Genomic DNA, 16,515 nt, shown 5'->3' with positions numbered 1-16,515 from the left:
ATAAGACTCACTTTTCCCTCCTAAAAAGTAAGGGGAAATGTGTGTGCGTCTTATGGAGCGAATGCAGGCTGCACAGCTATCCCAGAAGCCAGAACAGCAAGAGGGATCACTGCTTTCACTGTGCAGCGATCCCTCTTGCTGTTCTGGCTTCTGAGATTCAGAATATTTTTTTTCTTGTTTTCCTCCTCCAAAAACTAGGTGCGTCTTGTGGTCTGGTGCGTCTTATAGAACGAAAAATACGGTAGTTCTAGAGAATCTTTTCATCTCAAACCCTTCTTTATGCACAATAGATAGGTTTTTCTTGACTGGGAATAACTATGCATTTATTAATGACATTATTATCTAGCATCTTCTTTTTTAAAATCTTCTTGCAAAAATCCCCACTACCCAACTTATAAATATAAGAAAGTAATAATATCACTTATTAGTAGGAATAGAGAGCACAATATATCGTTTGAAATATACTGATGTATTCTATCATTAGTTTGTATTGCATGATAATAAGTTGAGGTAATAAAAGGAAAAATTGAGCTTTTCCTTTTCCCTGCACAGGAAAAATTGGGTGCCCTCCAGATGTTGTTTGGACCTCAAATGACATTATTCCTGAGTACTGGTGAAGCTGACTGGGGCTATGGGATTTGGAGTCAAACATCTAGAAGGCATCATGTTGACCAGTCCTGGAATACTATATTGAGAGCTTAATGCGTTGTATAACTTATTTTGACTCTGGAGATATTTAATTTTCTGAGATTTAGAACAGTACCTTGTTGTTATGGTAAAAGTGTTTTGGTTGGAAAGAAAAAAGAAGTGGCATCTTGTAATCAGGTGGATGTTTGCGATGAATGCCATCAGCTTTGTACTGCAACATTCGACCAGTCTTATTTACCATCCAGTATGGACTGTGAATTGCTATAATCACTTGTCCCGTGGCATAGGTTATGTGCACAGCAATATCCAGTTCTGTCCTGTCAACGTCAGTGATGCATGAGAATGTGATGAAACTAATTTCTTGCTGATTCATTCGAGTGTAGTATTCAGCAGTCCAATTTTTACCAAGATAATTAAGTAAATGTAATTGCAGCTTGCTCTGATCTAATACTGCGTTATGAATCTGAGTTGAACATCCATTTTCTAGAGTATGGCAGGCTGTACTGTGTCCCTTTGAAAGAAAAGTTCAAAGATATGGTCAATATAGTCCTTAATTCAATAACAATTTCTATTCAAATACAAAACACATGGGGGAATTTATCATTAGCTTCAACTATGTTTGAAAAGCCACAATAACAATGATATTGGTAACCATGTCATGTGTTCAGGTTTTTCCTTTGGACACCATGCCGTATCTTTCATATCTTTCTTGTTGGTATCTATCCTCCCAATTATACAGTCGTACCTCGGCTCCCGAACGCCTTAGGAGTCGAATATTCCGGCTCCTAAATGATCAAGAATTGGAAGTGAGTGTTCTGGTTTTTGAACGTTCTTTTGGAAGCCAAACGTCTGACGGGGCTTCCATGGCTTCCGACTGGCAAAACTGTTCTGTTTGACTTCCGAGGTACAACCGTATTTGATGTTGTAGTCTTATGGACCTGTTACTGGAAATAAGCTGCTTTGGAAACATGCCTATAAAGGTTTTGAATAAAAGGTTGCATAAATATCTGGTTGGCCTTAGTATTGTTTCTAAGGGTAGGAGTTTAAATAGATACCTTTCTGCTCCTGCAATTTTATTAAACATGTGGAACATATTACAAAAAGGTTACAACTGGGAAAGATTGCAAATTCTTATTCATAAATAATAAGCTAATGGCAAATATAACCAATAAAGGGAAGCAGAGAAGGAACTGGAGAGAAGGAACTGGAGAGCCAGTGTGGTGTAGTGGTTAAGAGCGGTACTCTCGTAATCTGGGGAACCGGGTTCGCGTCCCCGCTCCTCCACATGCAGCTGCTGGGTGACCTTGGGCCAGTCACACTTCTTTGAAGTCTCTCAGCCTCACTCACCTAACAGAGTGTTTGTTGTGGGGGAGGAAGGGAAAGGAGAATGTTAGCCACTTTGAGACTCCTTAAAGGGAGTGAAAGGCGGGATATCAAATCCAAACTCTTCTTCTTCTTCTAAAGAGCTGGCTGCCCTATTAAATTCAAATTCATATGTTCCTGCCTGTTGTAGGCTGTGGGTGGGTGGGTGGGCGGGGGGAGTTACCCCATTGTCTTGGAAGCCTCCTGCATGCAACCAGGTAAATCAAACTGTACACTAAAGGTGGATATGAACCAGTTGGAAAGGAGGATTGTTAAGAAAGATTAGGCACTCCAAAGTCAATTTTGTACCCTTGGAAGCTAGTAACTGAATTCTAGACAAGGGATAGAACATTTTAGGATATCACCAGAATGCTTTATATTTATGGAACATGCACTGTGATGTTCCAGACAATAAAATAGTATTTTTATATACTTAGAAGAATTGGAAAACAAAAATTAGAGAAAACTACCTCTAAGGAATAAGCAATCTGATATGGAAGAAGATTGCGGAGAAGAACAGAAGGCCATAAATGAACAACATATGGTAAATCCCATTGATCATCTATACAAACTGAAGATATCAGAGTATCTTGCATTGGAACAATATTGATGATGAGTGGATGGTTAGATGATTTTGTAGGCTGACATTTCTTCTGCAACACTTTGCCAAAATTCTTGACCATTTCATCAAAGCTAACTCCTTCACTTGATGCATACTCTCCAGAAGTTCCGCCTTCATCAGCTACTGGTCGAAAAAACAGGAGCGCTCTGTAAATAAATAAGCACACCAATTATTATCCTCATTTCAGTTTCCAGTTGAAAACATTCAGTGTGACACAATGACTCATTTAGATGGCATGTTTACAAGTTCTGCTGAAGTTAGTTATTATGTCAATGAAACATTCAATAAATAAATAAATAAATATTTACAAGAAATAAATAAAACAATCACAATCAATTTGAACCACATACCAGTAGTTGCTTGACAAAACTTTTAGCAGGTTGATTTGACAGGCATGTGGCACTTGTAGAAGCAGCCATAAAAATTTGTCAGTTTAAAAGCAATAAAAGGAATACATCACTGAATGCTAAAATGTATTCTCGAGACACCTAAAAATTCTTTCAACAAGCTTTTTAGGTTAAGATCTTTCCCAGTGTCCAGTACTTTCCAGAATCAGAATTGTTTTAAGATGTTTTTCTTGTTTTACTTGTTTACCACCCTGGTCCTATTTGGAGGAAAGGTGTGATATAGCCGTAATAAATACATACATAAAATAATCTGCAACTGAAATCTGAAAATTTGACTAGTGATGTCCTATAGTGAACTTTGACTACTTTCATACAACTGTTATCAAGGCACAGGCAGTTGTTTTTCTTTCTGCAACCTTGGCTGCTCACACAGGAAAAGGAGGAACACACGCTTTCATAGGAAGGTCACTGTGAGATCATTTGCTTTACTATCTTCCTTCCTGAGCTGCTCCAGTAATTTCAATGATTCTGTGCATTAAAATAAGCTCGAAGCATCAGGGGAGAGTAGTCACGGTGCCAATGTTTAAAGACCGCAATATTGACACCAGTTTGTCAGTAAGCAAGTAAATCCACAAACTCAGATTCGGATGCAATGTTAACCCAATTCATGTTTTATCAATGCATAAAATGGTAACAACAGGGCTTGAGGAAGATTTCAGTGGCTGTGATAGTTGCTCCAGGAACACGCACATTTGTTTGACAAATTAGTTCAACTTCTCCATAGGTATGCATTGAAGAGATCGATCATTTCAATAAATCCATAATGAGTGGGTAATATTAAAGTGGAATCGAACTAGTGAGAATGTGAAACTTCAACCATGTTATGTTTGGAAAGAATAAATTATGAGGAAGGCAGCATACTAATAAACAGTCAGTTTATCTATAGAATATTGCTGCAGCAATAGTATTAAACTATAACTATATATATTTTAAATTAGCTGGATGGTCAGCATTCATATAATATGTAAATGAAGTGAGAAAAATAAAAAAGGAAGTTAAAAATCACCTGTAAGAGGTCAATGGTATGTTAAATTCATCCTCTGGTAGAGCCATTCCTAAACATTTTCCATCTTCAAATATTCTCAAGGGAATTGAAAAATGATTCTTTATCTATACGGAAAAGTAACAGTGCATATTATAAAATGCTAAAATTTCTTTTTCCACACTAATAAGCAAAGACCACCACCAACAGAGGGCCTATTCAACTGTGCAAAAAGACAAAGGGTACTGCTCTCTTAAAGGTGTGTGCTACTTTAGTATATATGTGTTTGTTGGGTTGAAAGCACCTCTATATCAAAATGTATCTGCACATAGCAAATATATCCTTACTCAGCCAAGCAATAGGATGAAAATGAAACTCTTGATAATCTAGGTGTGTGTGTGGGGGGGGGACCTTTAATTTATGAACTCTGGGGCATCATGTTTAGTGAGCAAAGCTTACCTGAATAGGAGAATGCACTGTTATCATCTTGCTCCCCTCAGTGGTGTCAATTTGGCAAACTACAGATCTCACAACACCAGAATCATTGTGTCTTACTCTGTAAAGACTTCGTCCCACTTTTGTCAGAGGAATCTTTTCTGTAGTGGAGTGATTCTGAGGAGCTAGAAACAGAAGGCAATACACTGACTTGTATTGAAATGAAACTGCTGAAAACAACCTGAAAATGAACTGGCAAGCAACAGAGGTATCTATTTTTCTGAATTTGATGCATTTTCAGCTTTTATACGTTAGAGGGCAGCAAACTCCCACTTGATGGACTTTCATCCAGAGAAAACTATAGGTTGAAGTGAATGGACTGAGGTCTTTTGAAGTTTTTTTTAAAATTCATTTTCTTCTTAGCTCTATACTCACACCAGTGCGGACCCAGTGCTTTTAGTGAAATATTCTGTCCTTGTAATTGAAAGGAGGATAGCTATTCACCTGTGCTGTTGCTATTTAAAAAAATCAAATCCGTGGCCACTTGTACTAGAAAGGAGAGCACCCTGCCTTGAAAAATAAAATTTGAAAATATCAACATGTCCATTAAAGGTGGGGTATTGTTGTGGGGAAAGTAGATATCATTTTCTATGTTCACTAATTTGTGCTAGATGCTAACACTTAGTCCGTTTCCTGTTGTGTTAAAATTCCCAAAGCAAATTGCCCCTCAACTTGCTAACATACTCCTTTCACTTCAATCCAATTCTAGCTGTGCTTAGAAAAATACAAATCAAGAGATTCAATCACAGATCTCCAAAGTAAAATGTAATTTGTTCCTGGCATACATATGAATGTTCACTGAACTATCTGGAGGAGGATAGTCTGTTAGTGAACAATATGTTTGGCTGGATTAAAAAAAACATTATATCCAATGACGTAATATAGAGACAGGCCACATAAGTAGACATAATGTCCTTAAAAAGTTTATTTCAAAATTAAAATGTACTTTTTAAAGTAAGCTGTTAGTTCTTACTTCATCACTATACCTAATGCAGAGCCATGCAGCTTGAACAAGCTGTGGGTGTAAAGGAAGCATTGGGAACATGCTCCAAGTGTACTCTTGATTTTTCCTTTCTGGTGTAATTTAGCACTTTTTGAATTTGGTGCCTTTTCCTTCTCACCACAGAATTCAAAAGACACCAAATTTTACCAGTGGCTGGAAGGGAAGAATCAGGAGTGCACTTAGAGTGTGTTCCCAATTCTACTTTTAAATTTGGCCCTGGTTATAGGCATGAATAGACAGGCCCGGCAGGCTTAATAAGGTTTGTGGACTGGAATTTCCACTGCTGACCTAACACTAAACAAAGTTTATTTATTTATAGAGACCAAATAATACATACTATGCCTACTTACTGAGCCAGATGTAGAATACTCTGCTGCTTAGGGTAGTCATTGCTGTAAACTGGTCTTGATCACTTTTAGTTCTGACATACTCCATACTTAGACTTTGCCCATCTTCAAGATGAAATGAATTCCCCTTTGAGTCAACATTAAGAACATTGAAGGAGTCACTAGGCAAGACAGTGGTGGGGACTCCTAAGGAATTCATTAATACAAAGGGGGCCTGGTCTTTTTTGGAGATTTCTGAAGTTTGTGAAGCTGCTTCTGCAAATGCCTAGCCAAAAAAAGAGATGTGAAACAATGAATTAACTAACAACCTTTTTTTAAAAAAAGAACGACCTGAAGAGCAGATTCGTAAGATAGATGATGAACACACTGGATGGGGTAACTCGCTCATCACGTGACAGAGGAGATTGAGCCTGCCTCCCACAATTCTGTGCTCCTGTCTCCGTCACATGATGAGGGAATTACCCAATCCAGTGCCTTCATTGTCCACCACAGTAAATTGAACATATTACTTTATTTAGGTCACAGATGCAAAAATCGAAGTCTTATTACCGTGCCGAGGTTACTCAACATTAGTAGACCACATTTGGACAATGTAATGTTCAGCTGATCTTGAGAAAAAATAGTTATTACTGTCTTGTACTCTGGGACTTTGTATTGTTCTTCTTCAGCAACTGATTCAACTAAAGCTTTCTTGGCTTTCTTCTTCATCTTTAACAGAAAAAGGGGAGGGGAAGAGAGGAGAAATTAATACTAGATGTAGAAAGCTGATGATGCCATTTAGAACATTTGCAATATGGGCACAGCAATCCAGACTCTTGGTATGTTGGATACAATGAAGGTGCCCCTCTACCTACTTTTGCTGAGCCTCAGAGGTAGGGTGTGTGTGTGTGTGTGTGTGTGTGTGTGTGCTCTAGTGGCATAAAGGGCTCCGTTGTGCACACTGAAAATTTGGGCAGGCAGAAGCTGTTCTCTCCTCCATGGCTATGAGTTTGAAATTAAGTCCATACATAACTTTTCAAGTATCTGTGAATCCTAAAGACTAAAGATAGTGAAAGAAAAGTGAAAAATACATTAAATAATAGTCTGGCTCATAACCTCAGTTCCAGTTAATTTATTTACTAGAAAAGCTCAGAATCTTGACAGGTATGGTATGTGTGGAGAGGGAGAACTAATATTGCCGGGCCCCTACTACATACAGTGTGCAGTGTGTCTACGCTACATGAAAGAGGAAGGACAGAATACAGCATGATAAATACATAATTCCTGAATTGCAGCCTGGCAAATGACATGAAGTAGACTGAAGCAGCAAATTTTCAGCATAACTCTTTCCAGCCTAAAACAGAACTCGGTCAGGTTCCTCAGTACATAGTAATGGATGCAGCTTTAAAACTGCTTCAAAGACAGGCGTGCCTTTCCATGTTTTACTTCTTAAGTGAGGATATATTTCTACCCAGTGACAACAGGTACAAGACTATTGTTCTCATATTATGAAGAATTTTAAGTATATGTGTTTGCAGGATCACAAATATGAACTTGTTTATGTTTTTATTGTTAAATCATTCTGATATGTTATATTGGAAATGAGTAATAAATGGAAATAAATAAATATTTTGAAATATTATATAAAATGGAGAAAGAAGAACATCTATTCAAACATTAAAGTCCATCTATCCTATACCAAAATGAATTTATATTTCTAAAAGTATACCTTCAATTCTAGAACCCAAGGTCTGAATTCATCAGTGTTTTCAACTTCCAGTGGTTCAAGCAATGGTTCCCAAACACCAAACATCTCATTGTAATAATGTACCTAAAAATACAAAACATAATTAATCTGTACAATGAGTGATATCCATTTGTAGCACGTAATGAAAATGAAAAACATTATTAAAAACTCAATGGACTATTATTGTATGACAATCACTATTCCTATATTATTAATTTGCCCAACTGGAGGAAAAACTTTAGAGAAGGCTTTCAAAATTTTTAATGTTGGTGACACACTTTTTAGACATACATCGTTTCGTGATACAGTAATTCAGTTTTAATAGCAAACCGGAAGTTGAACTAATCCCTTTCGAGGCCCAGGAGAAGAATTGGGAGCATTTGTGTGACACACCTACACACTGCAGCCAACACAGTTTGGAAAGCTCTGCTTTAGAGTAACACATTTGGTTTTAATTATATCCCAAAGCACTAAAATATCTTAAGAATAAGTTAATTCTAAAAAGACATTCAGCATTGGCCATGCCTACAGAACCTTCCCAACCAGGGGCACCGACTCATGGAGGCTGAGCTGTTTTGGGCCCCCTCAATGTGCAGGGTGCTGGTGCTCTGGAATACGCCACTGTGATCATCCTTCTCCTGACCGCAGTGTGCTTGGGCGCACAGCTTGGTGCAGCGCCCAGCCTCTCACTCATAGGATCACCACCTTGTCCTGGTGAATGGGCTTGCACGTTTCTATTATCCCTGTGAGCGAAGCCATTGGGAGTCTCATACTCCCAGTAGGGTCACCCACTGCAGTAAGGTCAAAGGGGAGGAGCTAGAAAAAATGATCCAGTAAGTCTTCAATGGCAGAACAGGCAGAAGATAACAAGCGCTATGTGACAACGGCTGTGAAGGCGGATGAAGGATACAGCAGATAAGAATCTACCGGTCATTGTGATACTCATGCCATCGGAATAGCGCCTTCCTGTGAAGACTGTGTGTTGATTAGCATACACTGATCTTCACACATAAAACAAATTCATACATAGGCATTTTCAGGGGCGGAAACCCCACACCCTCTGTACACCGCAGTGCCCGGCTTTCTCTTGACTGTGCAATGTCACAAGCACATGTCACATGTGCGTGTGAGTCACAAGTGTGCCTCACACACGTGAAAATGGGCCCTCAATCTTCAGTGCAAGGTGGTGCCACTGTTCCCAACTAAATCCTACCTGTGAAAGTTGGTGGGCACGTTCACAACACTAAACTATTTTTCAAGTTATAACCCCAGCTTGATCCCTCCATGTGTTTTCAAGGGGACAAGGAAATATGTGAAAGATACTCTAATGCCATGTTGCCCTAATGCACTGAGACATCATAATGACCTATACAACTGCATGATACCTTGAATCCATTTTTTCTGGGCAAGGAGGATACGTTGCAATGTGATATCTGAAGACAGAACTACTAAATACAGTACTGTGCTTTAATGGTATAGATTATTCAGTAGCCATCTGGTGCCAAAAGGTTACCAAATTTGAAATGTTGTGGGGAAAGCTGAACTCTTACTACCAAAGTAGCTAGGCAACTATTACACCCAACATGCAAATACTGTTTCTAACAGTTTCTGCGCAGTGGACACAATTCACAAAACAGCTTTAAATGTCTGCCTTTTTCTCCCATAACAGAACAAAACTCTACCCACCTCTAACTCAAGACGAGAAGAGAGATTGATCAGACTACTCCAGTTTCGAACTTCTCCAGAAAATGATGACTTTGCTAATAGCATTGGCACTGTTTTGTGGCCAACCCCAGCTTCAAGGGTTATGACAACAGTTTCAATTCTCATTTTCATCGTCTCTCCTGTGGGGACCAACTCAATTACAGAAGCAGGATCTTTATTTTCACTTGATTCTTCAAGAAACCACATTTTTAGATTTTTAATATTCTTCTGATCCCAAATATCTGGAGGTACTGGACTAATGTCTTTCTCCGTAGTCTCATTTGTTGGGAAGAGTGCTGATGTAATGGTTATTACTGTATTTAAGATAATTGGCGTCACCTAAGTTTAAAAAAGGTTATTCTCAAATGAAGAACTACGTATTTCTAATTTGACTTAGTGAATCAAGAAATCACTACATATTAGAAGAAATACAAATACAGTATTACTATAGGTATACAAATAGAATTATATGTTTGAAATTGGCAGTGGAAGGACTGAAACAATGTAATACTATCCTCTGAGTAACTTATTTGTTCAGTTTTCCAAGGGACGTCTTAGTCTTATGATGGATTCAAAACTTGAAAAACAAAAAAGTGTAAGGACATGTATAAAATGGTCTGTAAAGGCAAAAAATACCATCTTTTCCCCCAGGGATGAATCCAGACACAATTTTAAATGTACCTTAATTGTGAGGGATTTAATTGACAGATCAGCTTTCTGAGGATCTCCACCTGACTGTATCATCTCAAAGAAGAGGTCACAGGGCTGCAATATCTGGATATAAATCACAATAAATTGAAAAATATAAATTTACCAGTTAAAAATGCTTTCTAAATGCACAGTGAATATTATATACATTTCCTATGCAAAACAGCAGTCTGTGAAACAAATGCAGGCATCCTAACTTGTAAAAAAATTGACAAATTTCTTTATCTATGGGTAGCTGCCTAGAAGGGAGGGAGATACAAGCACACAACATGGTGCTGTTCAAGCAAATTCCAGTTAGATTGAGATTTTTTTTAAAAAAAAAATTTTTATTTGTTTTTCCATGTATACATTCTCTAACAATATTTCTCCAAAATTTTTCCATATTTCCCCCCTTCCTGCCCTGGACTTCCCTCATATTGCCATTTTGTTTTATTTCCATATTACTCACCCTGCGTGTTGTTTCCCAAAATTTTCCCAATATAATCTTACTTTTTGTTATGTTCAATTGTGTTTGTTTATTCAAACCCTGCCAGTAAGTCCAATTCTTTATGTTGTTTCTCCATATATGTTGTAAATGGTTCCCATTCTCTTTTAAAGTCTTTGTTATCCTTTTCCTGTAATTTATCTGTTAATTTGAGCTAGACTGAGAATTGAACACGCAGCACCAAACTCATGGTCTGCGATGTGGGTGCAGACTCAGAACAAGTGCAATTCCCGTCAGCACTGCACAGTACAGATGATAAAGTATAATCTTATCTATATTGTCATCAAATAAGGTTGCACATCTCCATAGAAGTCACAGTGTACAGGTATTGCCCTTGCATGTGGCCAGTGGCAGTCAGTGGGGTGGTGGCGTTTACTCTTATCACTAGCTTCAAGGCAGTGATGAGGTGCCAATGCAGCAGCAGTAGACTGCAACATTCTCGCCCCTCCTCAACTGCAGTGATAGGAGGTCAGATAAGGACCACTGAACTATGGGTCACTATAGAAGGTAAGTATTGTCTTAAGAGACTCATTTATGTTGCATCCTGTTATATACCATAAGCACAGGTTTAATTTACATCTGCATAGCACTGCACATTTCTGCCTTAGCTATCTTATAATCTTACCGTAGTAATACTGCCCTTTCTCATTTCTGGAAGAAAAGGGCAGGCTTTCACCTTTATATCTTTAACAGCAGCTGTCATTTTATACATTTCAGGGCCGTATTTCATGGAGACTTCACACTGTGCTGTAGCCACCAGTGCAGGAGCATCACTTCTTGTTAAATCGGCCACAAACACAATCTCAGGATTTTTAACGACGACATTTATTTCCATTGTGGATACCGGTTGTACAGAAACTAAAAATGCAACGTTTAGTACAATTAATCCAATTTTACTTCACAACCATCAATCCATCCCTAGTCTTTGCTTTTAAGTAAAAATGATGATAAATTCCAATGTTAATATTTTAAGAGCGGCCTTGCTGAATCAGACCAAAGGTCTATCTTGTCCAGCATTCTGTTTCCCCCAGTGGACAAACAAATGCTAGACTATATGGCCTGTTGTCACAGGGAGTGATCAGTTTGTTTCAGGACGTTTGTTGAACTAAGGTTCCAACAGATGCCCTCAGCGTATTTATAGGGGAGATACCTGGGAATTCCCTATATGGAAAGCGAATGCATTTATGGATGCAGTCAGTTCAAGGATAACATGCATTACCTGCTAATTTGCTCCTTATATACAATGCCCAGGTAAAATTCTTAATCATCTATTCTTAACTGCTTCTCAGGCCGACACCCCCCCCCCGGAAGTGACAGTCGAACCCTTAGCTGAAAAAGATCTTCAAATTACACAGCTGGTAGCCAAATTTGCTCTGCCAGCTAAGAAGCTCCGTTCTAGATATGCTAATGCTTCCTAATTTTAAAACCTTATACTGTAAACTTTTACAGGTCATGTTGTGTGATTCCAGAGGAAAGCCTTGTTCTTATCCTCTGCTGTACATTGTAAAAGCCTCTGGCTATACACAATACACTGATATTCTATTCTACTAGCCTTTACTGGCTTTCTGGAAAGCAAGTAACAGTCATCCTTCCTGATTTAATGTGCTGTATACACACAGAGATTACAAAAGCCTATTAATTTGTTCTCAGACAGCTGGGAGGAAAACAACGTTTTTTCCAAAGCCATACTGTCAGGATAAACTACAGCACCACAACAGATTTGTTTTTATCAAATAAAATACTGTTTTTTTCTAATTATTCTGAAACTACATAGAGGGAAAGAAGTTTGGAATCCAGGGAGGGAAAAAGGAGCGCATGAACAGAGAGAAAGGAATGCTAATGGGATAGAAGAATGGGTCAGCTTCAGGTGTCAATTGCCAAACAAGATGTGCTTAGACTATATAGTCAGAAACTCACTCTAAATTCAATTCAATTTAAATTAACTATCACATAATTTAGCTATAAAAAGCGAGTTATAGAAAGCTTTAATTTAGCAGCAAAAGACCAGTCCTTTGAAGATAGAATCATAGAACTGTAGAGTTGGAAGAGACCCAAAGGATCATTTATTCTAACCTCCTGAAATGCAGAAATTACAGCTACGGAATCCCTGACAAATGGCCATGCATCCTCTGATTAAAATCCTCCAAAGAAGGAGAGTCCACCACTTTCTGAGGCAGTCTGTTTCACGGCTGAACAACTCTTACTGTCAAAAGATTCCTCCTATGTTTAAGATCGTTCTCACTGTTAAGATGTATATCTTGTATCTCATATTATTTTTATCATACATAAGCCTTGTGGTACTTTAAAAATAAAGACTTAGGTTTTCCTCCAAGATAGATAAAATGTAAAAGTAGAAATACATGAAAATAAAAGGGTTGGGGTGTCATGTGGTGAGTTTAACATATACCAAGTTATAACCGAAGGGAGAAATTCAGATAGACGGCGATTCTATTAGGAAAGACAGAAAAGTAACATTTAAGCCCGTATCTACAGTTGTGGAATACTCTTCCAGCAGAGATTTGGCAGACATCCTTGCTTTTGACTTTCAGGTGTTCCTTGAAGACCTTTTCATGCTAACAGGCAGGGCTTTTTTTTCCAGCTGGAACTCACCAGAACTCAGTTCTGGCTCCTCAGGTAGGCTCCATTGCCATGCTAAGAGAACGAGGGAGGCATTCATCATGAGTTCCAGCACCTCTTTTTCTAGAAAAATAGCATTGCTAACAGGCCTTTGCAGATGTTTAACTTGATCAGCTTGTCACTTTAATGATTATGCGTTTTGTTTTTAGTAGTGTTTTATGTTTTACTGTTGTACACCACCCTGATATTTACGATAGGGCAGTAGAGAAATACTTATAATTAACTAGGTTTTCAGTCTGCACCCGCAGTGTCCTCCTGGTACTGATCACTTACCTTGTTCCTTCACAGCCAAAGTTTGCTTGAAGTTTTTCTGCGCAGCAGCACTTTCAGCAGTAGCATTTAGAAATACATCCGCAACAGTAAGAAGAAATTCTATGCTAGCACAAACATATGTCTCATTAACAACTGTGTCAAGAACAGTGTTGCCATCTCTCGCCTGCTTATAAGATATATCCATCATGACTTTCTTTTCGGATTCACGCTTCATTTCTACCATTCTGAAAGACAAGTTAGTAGAGCAAATACTATAATTAGAAAAGCATTACATTGCCCAATAGTGTTCTTAATGACAATAAAAACTTTGGTACTAATAAGTGCTAGAAGTTTGCATTCAACTCAGTTTCTGAGAGGGATTTGCATGGGTTAAGATACATAGAGTAGGGGATCTCCAGATTCCCAGACTATCCCTGTAAGTTTACTGCTCTGCTGACTTCTCTCTCTGATGTCTAGATGGATAAATCTTAGGTTGCATCCAGGTTACAACTTCCTGCTCCTCCTCAAATTCCTTCTCTGAACCTAGAGGTGAGAGGAATTTATCTTCTGAGAACGAAGAGGCAAGCATGGCTTCTTTTGTTTCTTTTGTAGGTAGCTAGCTTCAACTAAATAGTACAGAACTCCTTCCCTATCAAGAATAATAACCATAATACAGTGGTGCCTCGCAAGACGAAATTAATCCGTTCCGTGAGGCTCTTCGTATAGCGGTTTTTTCGTCTGCGAAGCAAGCCCATTGACAGCTTAGCGGATTAGCGCTATTAGCGGTTTAGCGGCTTTTAGCGGATCAGCTGATAAGCGGCTTATCAGCGGATCAGCTGATAAGCGGCTTAGGGCTTAGGAAAAGGAGGAAAAAAGGGAAAAAACCCGGCAGGAACTCGCAAGACATTTTCGTCTTGCGAAGCAAGCCCATAGGGAAATTCGTTTTGCGAAGCGCCTCCAAAATGGAAAACCCTTTCGTCTAGCGGGTTTTCCGTCTTGCGAGGCGTTCATCTTGCGGGGCACCACTGTAAACATAAGCTTTCTTATTTTATACCAAGTCTCAGTCAAAATACCTTTCAGCCAAAGATGTGCTCCAAGCAAAACTTCAATTAACTAAAGTTAATTTCAGTTGCTACATACAAACTCTATATGCTAACAATATGAAAGTGGATATGTATTTTATGTACTATCGCTATAGTGTCATAAACTAGAATTTAGTATTCTTTTATATGTTTTTCTTTTGATTTAATAAAATAAAATTGAGGAAAAACCAACCTTGGTGTAGCGTTCTGGACTGTCTGTCGTTTATCATCTAAAGTGCAGTTTGTTAATTTGACTGAAGCATTCATTGACCCATCTGACAACATTTTGACAGCAGCTGATATTAACAACAGTTTAAATTCTGCAAGTTTCAAATGACCATCTCGTTCACCCTGATTTGTAGGCTGCTTTGAAAAGAAAATGGATAGTTTAATGCATGAATTAAAGAAAATGTTTCTGCAAAAATACAAATTCTGTTACTGCAATTAGATCAAAACTTAATTAGTAAATCATATAATGTTGGACTGAAAGAATTGCAACCAGAAGCAGTTTACTTAGTAGTGCTGTTTCACAAACTTTTGTGCAAGTGATTTGCATAACATATATGCGGTTGTACCAAAGTATACCCATGGCTTCTTGTTCATACAACAGATACACACAAAGGCTCCATTTGAAAATAAACATTAATGGCCAGGACTTATGAAGAAAACCCTAATGAAAAGTTCCCTATTGGTATATGCTTGCTTTTGTCACAATATAAAAAAACTTGCTAGTTTTAAAACACTTCAATACTCACTTTTATTTTTACTGGGACCGTGCCCCTGCTCACTCTGCTATCCTACCTGCTGCCATTCCCTCCATAGTGACCATTTAGCTTGTATTCTGGTGTATTAACAAGAGTGCTGTAATGTTGACCAAGGGCAAGCGCCAAGGCACCACCTGTCTCCTTGATCCTTGCTCATCCCGGCTCATAAAAGCAAGCCAGGCAGGACTGAGCAATGGGCACCATGGGGTGGTGAATGCTTCCCTCTGCAAGGGAGTTCTTCGTGGGCTCCCTTAAATAAGTGGTTATTAAACCAATTATTGCCTAGTCTCAAACCTTCCATTCCTGAGCAAAGTGATTGAGTGGGTGGACGCTTAACAACTCCAGGCATTCCTGGAGGATGTGGACCATTTGGTCCTCTTCCAATCGAGATTCAGGCCAAAAGAACTGAACTACTCATTTCATGCAAAGTATTTCCAGTAACCCCAAATTTTATTTCTGCTCAATTGGCAGCACTAGCTGCCATTTTAGTACAAACCTTTATTATTTTCTAGGTTTGAAGGTGTAGTTGTTTCCTCCCATATCTCTAGCCAGTTGCAGAAAATCTGGGTCCAACCCACCAAGTTTATTTTATAGAAAATTATGTTTTCTTTACCTGGTTGGAATTTGGACTGTACAAAACTAGAGTCAGGGAATCAATCTGGAAGTCCAGTTTCAGTACTATTTTAGTCTTAACTGAGGAACGTGGTTCTACAACAGCAGATGTCACTATTCTTACTCCAGCTAAAAACATTAGGAACATAAGACACAATTATAATTACCATAATAAGAAAAAAGAAAAAGTTATAGTCTCTAATGCACTGCATTTTCAAAGAGAAGAAACGTAACTAGATGAATGTAAATAAAACAATTTTGCCATCAATGACCATCACCAGAGCAATAAGTTTGCCAGACTGACAGTTATGAAACACTCTGCTTAACACATGGTTATTCAGTTAACTGATTTTGTATAGGCTACAGGGTTCTTAAGGTTGTTTTCCTTACACACAACAGGTCCAGCCCATACTGGATTCAGGTGGATTTAGTCCCCCCCAATCTTGAAGGAACTTTTAAGCAGCCCATTTCTGGAAGCATGTTTTGCCAAGCTAGATAAATAAGAAATACACAGCACCCACCCACAAGCAAAATATGCGAACATGGCAGAAAGTTTAGGCACATCTAGTATGGGGCCCTGGGTCTAGGATAACAGACTGGAGACACACCCTTCAGATAACCCCAAGAGACCCTGGCATACTGGACCCAGCAGGGATGCTCCAAAGCTGACCAGAACTGAT

The 16,515-nt window shown here is 38.5% G+C and overlaps 1 protein-coding gene across 3 annotated transcripts in view; it reads right to left on the bottom strand.

Moving 5' to 3' along the window:
- VPS13A (vacuolar protein sorting 13 homolog A) overlaps positions 1 to 16,515 on the bottom strand; it is a 151,053-nt gene that overhangs the window by 40,517 nt on the left and 94,021 nt on the right. For 2 of the 3 annotated variants that reach the window (XM_081880888.1, XM_081880886.1), the window contains exons 36-48: positions 15,837 to 15,964; positions 14,653 to 14,825; positions 13,399 to 13,622; positions 11,114 to 11,346; positions 9,978 to 10,070; positions 9,279 to 9,635; positions 7,575 to 7,676; positions 6,416 to 6,574; positions 5,870 to 6,131; positions 4,481 to 4,641; positions 4,046 to 4,149; positions 2,481 to 2,778; positions 764 to 1,159 (exon numbers count right to left, since the gene is read on the bottom strand). In XM_081880888.1, the coding sequence (XP_081737014.1) occupies positions 764 to 1,159; positions 2,481 to 2,778; positions 4,046 to 4,149; positions 4,481 to 4,641; positions 5,870 to 6,131; positions 6,416 to 6,574; positions 7,575 to 7,676; positions 9,279 to 9,635; positions 9,978 to 10,070; positions 11,114 to 11,346; positions 13,399 to 13,622; positions 14,653 to 14,825; positions 15,837 to 15,964 (2,690 nt within the window). The remainder of the gene's footprint in view (positions 1 to 763; positions 1,160 to 2,480; positions 2,779 to 4,045; positions 4,150 to 4,480; positions 4,642 to 5,869; positions 6,132 to 6,415; positions 6,575 to 7,574; positions 7,677 to 9,278; positions 9,636 to 9,977; positions 10,071 to 11,113; positions 11,347 to 13,398; positions 13,623 to 14,652; positions 14,826 to 15,836; positions 15,965 to 16,515) is intronic. The other variant, XM_081880887.1, reaches the window with a different exon arrangement.

This window comes from Podarcis erhardii (genome assembly GCF_964252035.2).
Source record: "Podarcis erhardii genome assembly, chromosome: 11".
NCBI lineage: Eukaryota > Metazoa > Chordata > Lepidosauria > Squamata > Lacertidae > Podarcis > Podarcis erhardii.
Note: the sequence above shows the minus strand (reverse complement) of the source record. Positions and strands in the feature narration are given on the sequence as shown.